The 12,447-nt window shown below is 50.8% G+C and overlaps 1 protein-coding gene and 1 non-coding gene across 2 annotated transcripts in view; both read right to left on the reverse strand.

Annotated features, from left to right (window-relative positions):
• KDM5B (lysine demethylase 5B) overlaps positions 1-12,447 on the reverse strand; it is a 49,360-nt gene that overhangs the window by 22,995 nt on the left and 13,918 nt on the right. Inside the window, exons 3-8 of the mRNA XM_037070577.1 lie at positions 11,285-11,407; positions 10,179-10,349; positions 5,241-5,375; positions 3,592-3,688; positions 2,184-2,293; positions 1,548-1,706 (exon numbers count right to left, since the gene is read on the reverse strand). Coding sequence (XP_036926472.1) covers positions 1,548-1,706; positions 2,184-2,293; positions 3,592-3,688; positions 5,241-5,375; positions 10,179-10,349; positions 11,285-11,407 — 795 coding nt within the window. The remainder of the gene's footprint in view (positions 1-1,547; positions 1,707-2,183; positions 2,294-3,591; positions 3,689-5,240; positions 5,376-10,178; positions 10,350-11,284; positions 11,408-12,447) is intronic.
• Positions 5,884-6,011, reverse strand: LOC119003951 (small nucleolar RNA SNORA11). Its single transcript, XR_005070086.1, has one exon. It is a non-coding gene; the product is annotated as a small nucleolar RNA SNORA11 (small nucleolar RNA).

Genomic DNA, 12,447 nt, shown 5'->3' on the forward strand with positions numbered 1-12,447 from the left:
AGAAATTGCCAGCCTCTCAGAAGCACAATTCAAGACACTATTTATCAGGATGTTCACAGAACTGGTTGATTATAGTCACAAATTAGAGGAACATATGAAGGCTAAACTAATTGAAATGAAGGGAGATGCACAGGAAACTAATAGTGATGGAAAGGAAACGGGGACACAAATCAATGGAATGGACCGGACCAGAAGGAAGAACAAAACATCCAACCAGAAAGGAATGAAGAAATGAGAATTCAAAAAAATGAGGAGAGGCTTAGGAACCTCCAGGACATCTTTAAACGTTCCAACATCCGAATTATAGGGGTACCAGAAGGGGGAAAGAAACAGCCACGAGTGGAAAACTCATTTGAACAAATAATAAAGGAGAACTTCCCCAGTCTGGCAAAGGAAATAGACTTCCAGGAAATCCAGGAAGCTCAGAGAGTGCCAAAGAAGTTGGACCCAAGAAGGAACACACCAAGGCACATCATCATTACATTAGCCAAGACCAAAATGAAGGAGAGGATCCTAGAAGCATCAAGGGATAAGGGGACAGTTACCTACAAAGGAGTACCCATCAGACTGACAGCAGATTTCTCAAAAGAGACCTTACAGGCAAGAAGGGTCTGGAAAGAAGTATTCCAAGTCTTGAAATCCAAAGACCTACAGCCAACATTGCTTTATCCAGCAAAACTTTCATTTAGAATGGAAGGACAGATAAAGTGCTTCTCAGATAAGGTCAAGTTCAAGGAGTTCATCATCACCAAGCCCTTATTATATGAAATACTAAAGGGACTTATATAAGAAAAAGAAGATGAAAAATATTAACAGTGAAAGGACAGCAAACACACAGTTATTAACAACCACACCTAAAACAAAAGCAAACCAAGAGGACAGCTAGATCAGGAGTGGAACCATAGAAATGAAGAACACATGGAGGGTTAGAAATAGGGGGGTGGGAGGGGGAGAAGGGGGGAGAAGGCACAGAAAATAGCAGAGATGGTAGGTAGAAAATAGATAGGGGGGAGGGCGAGAATACTGGGGGAAATATAGAATCCAAAGAACTTGACACACGTGGTTATAAACTAAGGGGGGGAGAATGGTGGGGGAGGGAGGGTGCGGGTGGAGGGGAATGAAGGGGGGGAATAGAACAACTGTAATGGTATAATCAATAAAATAAAAAAAATTGCTTACATACAATTGCATTCATTTAAAATAGAAAAAAGTCTGGATGAATATACATCAAAATATCAGCAGTGGTTATGTGTGGTATGGAGTATAAAATCACACTGTTGTTTTTGAAGTATTTGGGATTGAAGAATTTCTGCGAGGAGCACAGAGTGTTTTTCTCCTCAAAGAAAAAAATTTCAAGTGCAGTTACTAAGCATTTTTCTGCCTCTCCGCTCCCTGCGCAGCTGTGAGACTCACTTCCGAGACCTCCTTTCTGGGCAGGGCCAGCCCAGTGCTTCTGAGGACCTCACGACCGTCAGTCGCCAGGTGCAAACCCAAAAGCCAAGAACAGCACCGAACGTCCTGCTGCTGCCCCAGCTGCTGCCTCTCACCTGAGCCAAACACTTGGGACACCTCCAGTCTCCCTTGGGAACATCATGGAGGGGTGGCACCAAGCAGAAGGTGTGGTAGCTGTCATCACACCCGTCGCACAGGAGGAGCCGGTCCTCATCGCTGCCACTGCCACACAAGAGGCAAACATACAGGTCCACCTGCAGCCACGACACGGGCACAGAACACAGGGTGGTGAGCGCCCACCAGAGTCTGCAATTCTAGGCATCGACTGAATGGAGCTGAGACCCAGGCCCCCCGCCTACTTCAGATGACCAGCCCCCTCCAGGGCCCTGTGCACAGGGAAGCTCTCCTGCCCAGACAGACTGCCCACACCTGCCGTCCAGAGCTGGGAAACATCAACTTGACTTTGGTTCCAGCCTTCAGCTCATCTGGAGGCGGGCCAGCACCGGGCGAGCAAGCCTACAGATCCACACCGTGTGCTGGTCGACTGGCCTCCACAAAGCCGCCCTCAGAGCCCAGACGCGACTATGCTCCCCGTGCCTTTGAGAGCTTCCCCCTCCACAAACTGGCACGAGAGGCGGACCTGAGGCGGCCGCTGCACTGCTGACCGCCAGGCCTCAGTCCGGCACACACGTGTGGACTAGGGGTCAGAGTGTTGGAAGGTGTCCACTCACAGCACTGGTGGTTTTTCTAGGTCGACTCCTGGGCTTCTCCCTCTCACTCTCTACAACGTGCTCTTTCTTCTCAATGGGTTCTTGCTTGGTGCAGCTTTTCATTTCTTTCTCTGCAGGAGGTGATCCAAGTCAGCCAGCTCTTTCTGCGCCTTTCTCAGCCTCTTCCCCGACCCTCCCCCCTCAAACACACGGGGCACGCCGGCGCACTGCCATGTGTCTTTGCACACGGCGGCGGTGGCACCAGTGCTGCTGTCCAATGCCGCCTCCGAGACAAATGCCAAGTCTCACCCCACTTAAAGAGCAAGGTGTGGGTGCGCACTGGAGATGCCGCTCAGACTTCTCCCCTGTGAGAACAGCACGCACTGGGGGTGGGGGTGGGGGTGGGGGAGACGGTGAAGGCGGATAAATGGTGATGGAAAGAGACTTGGGTTGGTGAATGCACAGTACAGCGTACAGATGAGGCATTAAAGAATCGCACACGTAAACCCTATAATTTCGTTAACCAATGCTGGCTCAGTAAATTCAATTAAAAAACCAAAAACACACACCAAGGCAAGTAAGTCCTCTGACCAGGCCTGGGAGGGCCTGCAACTCCCCAGCTGGACCCCTCCTGTCCAGACCAGCCTCCAGGCCCGAGGCTCCTCACCTCGTCTGTTTCCTGGTCCCACAGGCTTTGGCTGAAACACTGGTATCCATCAATGAACTACCTGTGGTAGGCCCTGTGCTAAATGCTTTCCACCAATTATTTAATCCTTTGCAACAAATCCATTCCAGAGATGAGAACATTGTCATCAATGGCTGTCAAGGAGTATCTCTAAGGTCAAACAATAAACCAGGAAGTGGCCAAGAGGGGACTCAGATCTGTATTGTCTCAAGTCTCTTCCCCTGACTCTGTGCTACCCTCAGCCAACTCACCAAGCGCGGGGCCCCGACGTCAGCAGCTCTGGCACCCGTGTGCCCAGCCCATGCAGGAGCCAGGGCTTCTCCTCCAAGTCCCAGGCTTCCCTATGATTGGCACCTGGCAAAGGCCAGGCAAGCAGCTGCCAGCTCCTCCCCGACAAGTCTGCCCACCACACCCAGATGAGCCTGGCCGAGCCTGGCCGAGCCTGGCGCGGGTTCTGCGGCTCCTCAGAAACCGCTGCTTCGCCACGGTGCCCCCGACTGTCGTTCAGAGGAGCAGCCAGTGACAGCTGCGGGACTCCCACCCTGACGTGCCTCCCTCTGCCCGCTCCCCTCTCTGCTGGGACTCGACGGTGAGGACAGTCACACATGAAGACTTCATTTCTGAAGGCCCAACCAGTGACTGGTAGGTCATACTTGCTCCAGTGTTTTCTTAACTAACAAACAAATCACCATTTTTACTTGTTTACTTTTTATTACTTTCCTTTTTACAGATAAATTTTCTTACCATTTTCATACTTTGGAGTCGGGCAACCCATTCGACGTCTGAGGTTATGAGTTCTGGCTTCTGTGGTCTCCTCCGGTTCTATTTTAATATTCATGGCCTTAAAAAAAGTCATGATATACATAAATATTTTCTTAAAAAACAAGTAATTCTTCTAAAATCCCACTGGAATCCCAAAGGGACTATAATCCTCTAAACTGTCTCTGTTAACAGGACCTACTTAGCAGGACCTACTCCTCCCAGCCCTTGCCCTCGTGGGCGCTGCTGTGGGCAGAACAGAGGCGGCGGCTTCTGCACCCCGACAGGTCAGCCCCCACAGAGCCTGAGCCAGAGCCGCCAGCCACGCCCCCACCCCGCAAGCCTGCCAAGGCTGCCGGCCTCTTCAACCGCGGCAAGTATGTGCGGACGCTCCCTCCTGCCGTCCCTGCCACCCACTCCTCTGCCATCGCTGGGTCACCCGGGACTCCCTGGTCATCAAGGGCACATAAGCCAGTCTCCGTTTCTGGTAGTTTCAAATTTACTTTTCACGCATAACTGATATTATTTCTTGAAGTGCTAATGCTTACTGATAGCACAAAACAGTGTTTGTGATCTGTCCCACCGAAGCGTTTTGGAGCCAGACGCGGCCACTGCCCCTGCTCACTCAGTGCACACGCAGGGGGTGCGTGGGTACGAGAGCCCCTGCCAGGTCGCTGTCACCAGCACCGCACACGATGTACAGGCAGACCAAGGACCAGGGCGTGTCTTTCACATGAAAGATCAAAATGTTCTGGAACAAGGACTGACCTCAGACTAATGAAACCTTAACTTTAAGCATGCTAACGAGCTTCAAATAACCGTATTTTCCAATTCTGAGGAAGTCTCAACTCAGAAAACTACAGCCGCTACATTTCCCTCAGCCCCAACTTATCTAAGCAAAAAGCAATTCTCTTATTTATCCATTTCCTCAGAAAACAAAATGGCTTGCTTTTCCTCACCCTCTCCAACAGCTACTGAACACCAGAGACTGACTCAGAGCCGAGGCACCAGTAGGCACCTCCCAGGGGCTCCGCCTGCACTGCTGCCCAGTGCGGCCGGCTCCACAGGCCCCCAGGCTGGGCTGGAGCCATCCTGCACTGTCTGGGGACCAAACACACCCACACCCCTCCTTCCCCAGGGCGCCTCTCGGGCAGACACACCCTGCACAGCAGGTCTCCCTTACCTGGTCTCTTTGCCCTGGTCTCAGCTCCCACATTCACTGCTCCCCTCTCCCCACACTGCCCAGTTTCTGTCTCAGCCTCACGTTTGCCCGAGGGGCTGCACTCCTTTTGAGAAGCCTGAGAAAACCAGCTTTCACTATGTTCTAACTTCTCTCTTTTTAAAAAAATTCTTTTCAGCAAAAACCCCCCCAGCTTCATAGCCTTACTCTACGGTGGGCAGCCTGACCTCATGACGGCCCCAGGCAAACCGCACAGCACCCTACGGGCACCCGCTCCTCCGGGCCCTGCCTGCCACGAGGTGTCTGTGGAACAGCACAGCCTAGAACCAGCTCTTGGACCCCCCAGCCCGACAGCATTCGCCCCAGAAGCTGGAGTGCATACAGAGCCGCCAGGGGAGCGAGGCTAGAGACGAGGCACGTGGGTTGGACGGGCACGGGCACCAGAGACTCTCACCTCAGCCCTCATGCGCTTGGCTCGGCGGGCGGGCGGGCCCGTCTCCAAGGGGGGCACAGACTGCCTCTGGGGGATGTCGTGAGGTTTGTACTCCTTGTCCTTCGTGTCTGTGGCCAGGTGTGGCTTCTGCAGACACTAGAAACAAACGTAATCATTCTGATGAACTTCCCTTCTTTTTAACAACAGAGAATCTACTGGGTTTTTTAAAGGTAACAATTATTTATGTTCATATACAACACATCTGCAGTTTTTCAAATCTAAATAGACAGACGAATTACAGTTGTTGATCATATATACACACCGTATAGCAGGTTCTAGGTAGCAGCCACCCCTGCTCAATACTGCAGCTCTTCCTCCAATATTTTTTAAAGATTGACTGATTGTACTTATTTACAGAGGGGAAGGAAGGAAGGGAGAAAGAGAAACACTGATGTGCAAGAAATATCAAAGCTAACCTCTTACACGTCCCCAGCTGGGGACCGGGCCACGGCCCAGGCGGCTGCCCAGCCTAGGCATCGAACCGTGCCCTTTCGGACGCAGGACGATGCCCAGCTCACTGAGCCCTGCAGCCAGGGCTCTCCTGCCAACAGTGGACCCTGTCCCACTGGTGCTGCCCAGCAGGCACGTGAGGGTGCAGGGGTACACATGCAGGGTGTCTGCTCACAGGAAGGGAACGAGCTCCGGGCCCTCTGCCCGGCAGCTCCGAGCTCCTGGTGGGTGCGCTGTACGCTGAGAAGCCCTTCCTTCAGGCCCCTGCTCTGAGCACACCCGGACACCTTTTGAGCAGGTGAGAGGTGCTGTTTCGACTCACGTAGTTATTAGTGTCGCCCTCAGGTTACAAGCGTCGACGGCCATAGCACCCTGAACGCACCCGATCTTGTCTGATCTCGGAAGCTAAGCAGAGTCGGGCCTGGTTAGTACTTGGATGGGAGGTTACAAGGGACGCCTGCAGGCTCAAGATGTTCCCAGTCAGCCAACTGCGATTGCCTTGCTCGTGGCTGTCAGAAAGGCCCCTAAAAAAATTTCCCGTAAAAACTTTCCATATTGAAAACAGCTCATCTTTTACAGTGTTTAGATTAACAAAATATAGAACCCAATAGGTTTCTTAAATTTCACAATCCTGAGTCTATGCGGCAATGTTCTGTTCACAAAAGTTATCACCTGAACTGGGAAAGCAGGTCTCAGTGTTCTGCCTTGTCAGGGCTTCCCTCAAAGTCTGATTCACAAGACAAAGGCTGACAGGGGAGGCAGCCCACAGCTGTGGGCTGGTTTTCATCAGAGAGAAGTCTCATCTCCCTTTCAGCTTTGCCTTTTCTCGTTGGTCTGACCCTAAGGGCGACGAAAGGGGGCACTCAACGCCGACCAGATGCAGCGTGAAGCACCCCCTTTCGTGAGCAAACCCAAAGCATCGAGGAGGCAGCTCTCAAAGCCGGTTCCAGAATGAGCCCGCCGACAGCTGCACCCCACACCCCGCCGACGCCTGGGGAAGGCGCGGAAATAACCAGCTCCCAGAACTCTCGGTTCCACGGGCACCGTCTCTACTGTCCAGTCTCACCAACAACACTGCTCCTTCCTCAAAGCCTCTGCGGGAAGAATCTAGAGAACAGCAGAACGAAACAAAAACCAAAAAAAAAAACCCCCAACCATCCAACAACCATCTACCAAAATGTTCTTTTCTTTAATTTAGAAAGTCACAGAGGTAGGGGGAGTGAGTGGAGGAGGAAATGGGCTCCAGTACAGCAGCACCGTCCGTTTCTAACTGGCACCGACCCCTCGACACTCTGACTACAAGAGTGACCCCGCTGCCACAACCCCGACTGTCCCTGCACTCGGGCCTGGACACCCTGAGTGGTGTGGTGTGGGCGTTGCCCTCCGCTGCGCATCAGTGTTTGCTGACAGCACACGGGGGGGGGGGGGGGGGGGGGGGGCNGGGGTGTGATGATATGAAACGTGTCCTCCTCGGAGTTCACCTCTTTTCTGTATTAAAGGAACTATTTGAGACATAAAGGCATGTGTGATTGGCAGAAATACAAACTGAGCTGAACCACAGAAACTTTATTAAGTGGATGGTCAGAAATTCAAATATTCTATACATTACCCATCTGCCATTAGCCTAAATGGTTCATGACCTATGGTCTTCCTTGGTTTCTTTACAAGGACTTCAGAGACCTCAAGTGAAGTTCAAGCTCAGAGGCTTTTTAGAACGCACATGGAGAGCCTGACTAGTGTGTCTGAGACTCGCCCCTGAAGTGCGCCTTAGAGCCAAGGCCACCACAGACAGACCCTCTCACTGTAAACCTTCACTTGAGAAACTGGGACTGAAGGGTCAAAGGTCATCGGCCGAGGTATGTCATGACGACACTCTCCCACAGGGAGGGAGCAACCCCTCACAGCACTTAGGAGGCACTTAGGAAACACAAGGAAGAAGAGGGAGGCCTTTGCTCCCCGCCACCTCTGGTACATCCATGCTCAGCTTCCTCAAGTCTCCCAGAACGCGCCGAGGCTTTCGCGCCCCCCTTGCAACAACGCCTTCACTGTATATCACGTCCACTTCTTAGCACCAGGACTCTCTTTGACAGGAGTTTTAGGTTTAGAGCGCAGTTGAGAGGAAGGTCCAGAGAGCTGCCGTGTCCCTCCTGCCCCCACACTTGCACAGCTTCCCCGTCACCAAGACCCGCCCAGGAGCAGCACTGCACCTGGGACATGTTGTCACCCCCCGCGTCTGTGGGTTCCGCCAGGGCTTGCTCTGGTGTCGCTCGCCCTGTGGGTTTAGACAGTGAGCAGGGACAGGCCCGTCATCACAGCATCGCCCAGGTTCGGCGCCCTGCCTCCCCTCTGTGCTCTGCCTACTCCCTCCCACCCCAACCCCTGGGCCACCAGTCTCCTCACTGTCTGCAGAGTCCCTCTTTTTCCAGAATGTCACACAGTTGGAATCGGGAAGTATGAGGCCTTTGCAGATTGTCTTCCTTCACTTGGTCATAAACATTTAAGGTTCCCCCATGTCTTTTCATAGCTTGAGAGCTTATTTCTTTTTACTGATTCACTGTCTGGATGGACCACACTCTATTTATCCATTCTCTAACTGAAGGGCATCTTGGTGCTTTCAAGTTTTGGCAATTAAGAATAAAGATGCTACAAACATCCATGTGGATGTAAGTTTCCAACTCCTCTGGGCAAACGCCAAGGAGCGCAAGCACTGGATCCTATGTTAACAGCACATCTGCTCATCTAAGAAACCACCAAACTGCCCTCCACGGCGGCTGCCTCGGGCCGCACCCGCTCCAGCCACAGGCGGGGGCGGGCGGTTCCTGGGCCTCCATGTCCTCACGGCACCCGCGCCTTCAAGGCTCTGGCTTTTGACCATTTTCTGATAGGTGTGCCATGATATCTCACTGTTATTTTTCATTCTTTTAAAAAATATATGAATTCCGACTTCCTTCCCCCTAAGAATCACTTTCAAAATAAGAAACGTAAAGATTTATATACAGAGAATACCCATCACCGTATTATTATAATAAAAATGATTGAAGCCAATCCAAACATTCATCCACAGGAAAAATCAAATCAAGATCTGGATACAAAAATAAAACGCCCGAGTCACTAAAATTAGATTTCAAAATACCCAGTGACATTGCAGGTGGCCAGGACTCATGAAGTAGGACAAAAGCAGAACGCACCATGTGCATGAAGAGCACACTCTCGTGTGTGTTTGTGTGTGTGTGCGTGTGCGGGCATAAAACCGGCCTTGGGGAAAAACGGCAGGAGAATGAGAAGTGACTTTCTTGTCATCGGACCTCCCGCTGGTCTAAACTTTCTACAATGAACATGTGTCCGTGCCCAAACCACAGCTGGCACGGGGCAGGCCCCTGGACAGGCCCGAGTCTCTGCTGCAGACGCTGTCTGTGCAGACTGTCTTCACCGCCGTGCTCCCTACCACGACACTGCACTGCCCGCCGGCTCGAAGAAAGGGAGTCTCTCAGCACGCGTCCCAGAAGGCAGACAGGCCCTCCTGCCCCTCCTCCCTGTGACTGGGACCATGAGACCCAGGGAGGTCAACAAGGAGAAAGTCTATGTGGGCAACTCTCCAGACCTGACTGTAACACGGAGGCACAGCCACTCCACACACAATGTTCTGGAAAGTTCCATCCAGGGGTTCAAGTGACACCCCCGCGACGGATATACATGCAAAGCCCTACCACGTGCTGCCTGTCAGACCGGTCCCGTTCTGCTACGCTGCAAAGGCAAGCCCATCGGAACCGAGGAAGCAGAGGGGAAAACGCTCCGGTACCGTCTCCCTGCCTCTGGCTGCAGCGCAGGCACGACGCTGGCTGCTCTGAGGAACGTGAAGAGTGTGAGCAGATCATGACCTTCTTCTCTTTCCCACCAGAGCCTTGAAGGTAGTTGAAAGTTTTGATACTACTGTTTTAGTTTAAAACAAGTTTTCATCTAAATAATGTGGTAAGTGCTATCCCTGTGAGGAACCAGTTACCCAGAGCTCAGCCCCCTACCCACTAGTCAGCGTCCAAGCTGACGAGCGCCTTGGCGAGCTCAAGTGGAGTGGCAGGTTGTGCTTTCATGGGACAGCCAGGACACACATGAAGTGGCAGGTGAACGCAAAGGCACCAGCCATGACAAGTGGACAATAAGCAACTCCTGATTGTAGGGAGAAATCTATAGTGAAGTTAATACAAATTTCAGCTTTGACAGCAAAAGGCCATTCCTACAACCTTATCCATCCCCAAACAAGCTTCTAAGCATGGATGCTCTCAAAGCAGATAAACGAAAAGCCTGGAAGAATAACTCACACAACAAAGACTTATAAACAATGCCCCCCGACCACCACCACCACACACACACTCTAAAGGCCTTCTCACTTCCGCAGCGACAGCTCACCCACCAGCGATGAGCCAGACGGGCCAGGGCCAGCCTGACACTCACCCTCAGACTGTCCCCAGACAGGAACAGGTTGTAGGGGTTGAGGATCCGCTCGTAATGCCCTCTGATGTGGGAGCCCACAGCTTTGCCAGGAGCAAACCCCATCTTGGTGGCAATTTTGGTCCATTTTCTGTCCTTGCAAACAGCTGCAAACCCACCTTCTTCTGCAACCAACTGTTAAAGGAAATGGCAGAGGAGATGACAAAAACCGACATGGAGACCACGTCTAATCCTCTCATACCCAGGTATGACTCCAAAAACAAAACATTCTTGGCTAAGGTAACCTTTCAAAATTTTTTCTAAGTCAAAAGAAAATACATATACCTATCACTTTTAAACTAGAAAATTAAATCATGACTTTTTTTAAAAAAGATTTTATTTATTTATCTTTAGAAGGGAAGGGAAGGAGAGAAGGAGAGAAATATCAATGTATGGGTTGCTTAGTGTGAGTCCCCTGCTGGGAACTGGCCTGCAACCCAGGCATGTGCCCTGACTGAGAATCGAACCGCGATCGTGTGGTTCGCAGGCCCGCGCTCAATCCACTGAGCTACACCAGCCAGGGCAAATTATGACTTTTGATAGTGTCCATAAAGTGTCCAAGTGTCCATAAACACTTGCAACCACCCCAAAAGCAGTCAAGATCCTCTGGGAGAAAAAACTAGATTAATAATTAAATCTCTTCACAAAGAAGGGGTCCAACTCAGTAAACCTTAACAAAACCCCACATGCTGTGAAGCACAAACAACGGCAGTGTGTTTGGTGGGAAGAACCCAGACTTTAGACTGAAGTGGCCCTAAGTTAAGGCACTGAATTATGACTCAGCTTTTTCAGCTTCGCCCATATTCTCCCTAAGCCTCATTGTCTCATCCGTAATAAAACAGAAAAGAGCATCTCACAGTCCTGTTGTGGAGTTAAAAGAAACAGGCGGCAGGAAAACATTTCACAAGATGAGGCTTTCAGACCTGAGAGGTCAGAGCCCGATCAGCTAACCTGGATGAACAAGTTCATGTTACACACTGCTAACAGGCATGTCTGTGTTTAAAGCAGAGAAGGTCACTTCCGTGCTGCCAGAGGGTCCACTGCAGGAGGGGGAGCTCGTCCGCCTTTACCTTGTTAAGCTGAAACAAGTCCAAGATCTTCCTCTCCACATGGGGGATTTTCAGAGTACTTCCCTGTAACTCCCAGTACTTCGCAATCTGGTCCAGGAAATTCAATTTCACACGAGTTTGAGCCTTAATGACAAAGAATTACATTTCAATTTTATTTTAAAGAATTTACTTACTTATTCTTGGAGGGGGGGAGAGAAAGAGAGGGAGAGAAACATCAGTGTGTGGTTCCCTCTCACATGCCCCACTGGGGACCCAGCCTACAACCCAGGCCTGTGTCCTCATCGGGAATTGAACTGGCAACCCTTTGATTCACAGGCTGGCACTCAATGCACTGAGCCACTCCAGCCAGGGCCAATCGATGCTTCTTGCTCAGATCAATGTTTCTCTCCTCTTTATCCCTCCCTTCTCCTCTCTCTAAAACTAAATAAATAGAATCTTTAAAAAAAAAAAGAAAAAAGACCCCAAAGTTAGTGCCTATCTCCTATCTTCCAAGTTCAACTTGAAAATACATACCCTATAATACCACCAGCACCCTCAAAACTCCAGTGTACACGTTCCCTTTAAATTAAGAATGTTTATTTAATACAGAAAAATGAAACGTGGTCTGGTTCAATACAGAAACCAGAGTAGCGAAACATCAACATGAACAGCCCACGCCCCGTGTCATCCGTACCCAAGCCCCCCCACCCTGCAGGTCAGGGTCCCGCAGCTCAGGCTGAGTGAACAGCTCTTCCTCCCCAGAGAACCCCCTGCCCACCCCTCGGGAAGTTCAAGTCCCCGTGGAATGAATCTGGAGTGAAGACATGTGTTTGGAAGAAAATTAGAGCTGAAGAATCATTTCCTTTATATGGTTCTCAGAGTACATTCTTTTCAAAACCTAAATTCTAGTGACTGTCACCTAAATTTAGAAGGATTTAAATGAATGACTAGGCAAACGAGTGACAAAAATCAGGGGTCTTTAATGAGATATGGTTTGCTGCAAAGGCCTATTACCATTCACTCTACCATGATTATCGATTATTGGCCATGTTGTAATGTCACTTAAAACCACTAGATCTGCCCTGGCTGGTGTGGCTCAGTGGACTGAGTGCCAGATTGCAAAGCAAAAGGTCACCGGTTCAATTCCCAGTCAGGGCACAGGCCTGGGTTGCAGGCCAGGTCCT

The sequence above is a fragment of the Sturnira hondurensis genome, unplaced genomic scaffold (assembly GCF_014824575.4).
Source record: "Sturnira hondurensis isolate 20B ecotype Veracruz unplaced genomic scaffold, ASM1482457v3 Scaffold0018805, whole genome shotgun sequence".
NCBI lineage: Eukaryota > Metazoa > Chordata > Mammalia > Chiroptera > Phyllostomidae > Sturnira > Sturnira hondurensis.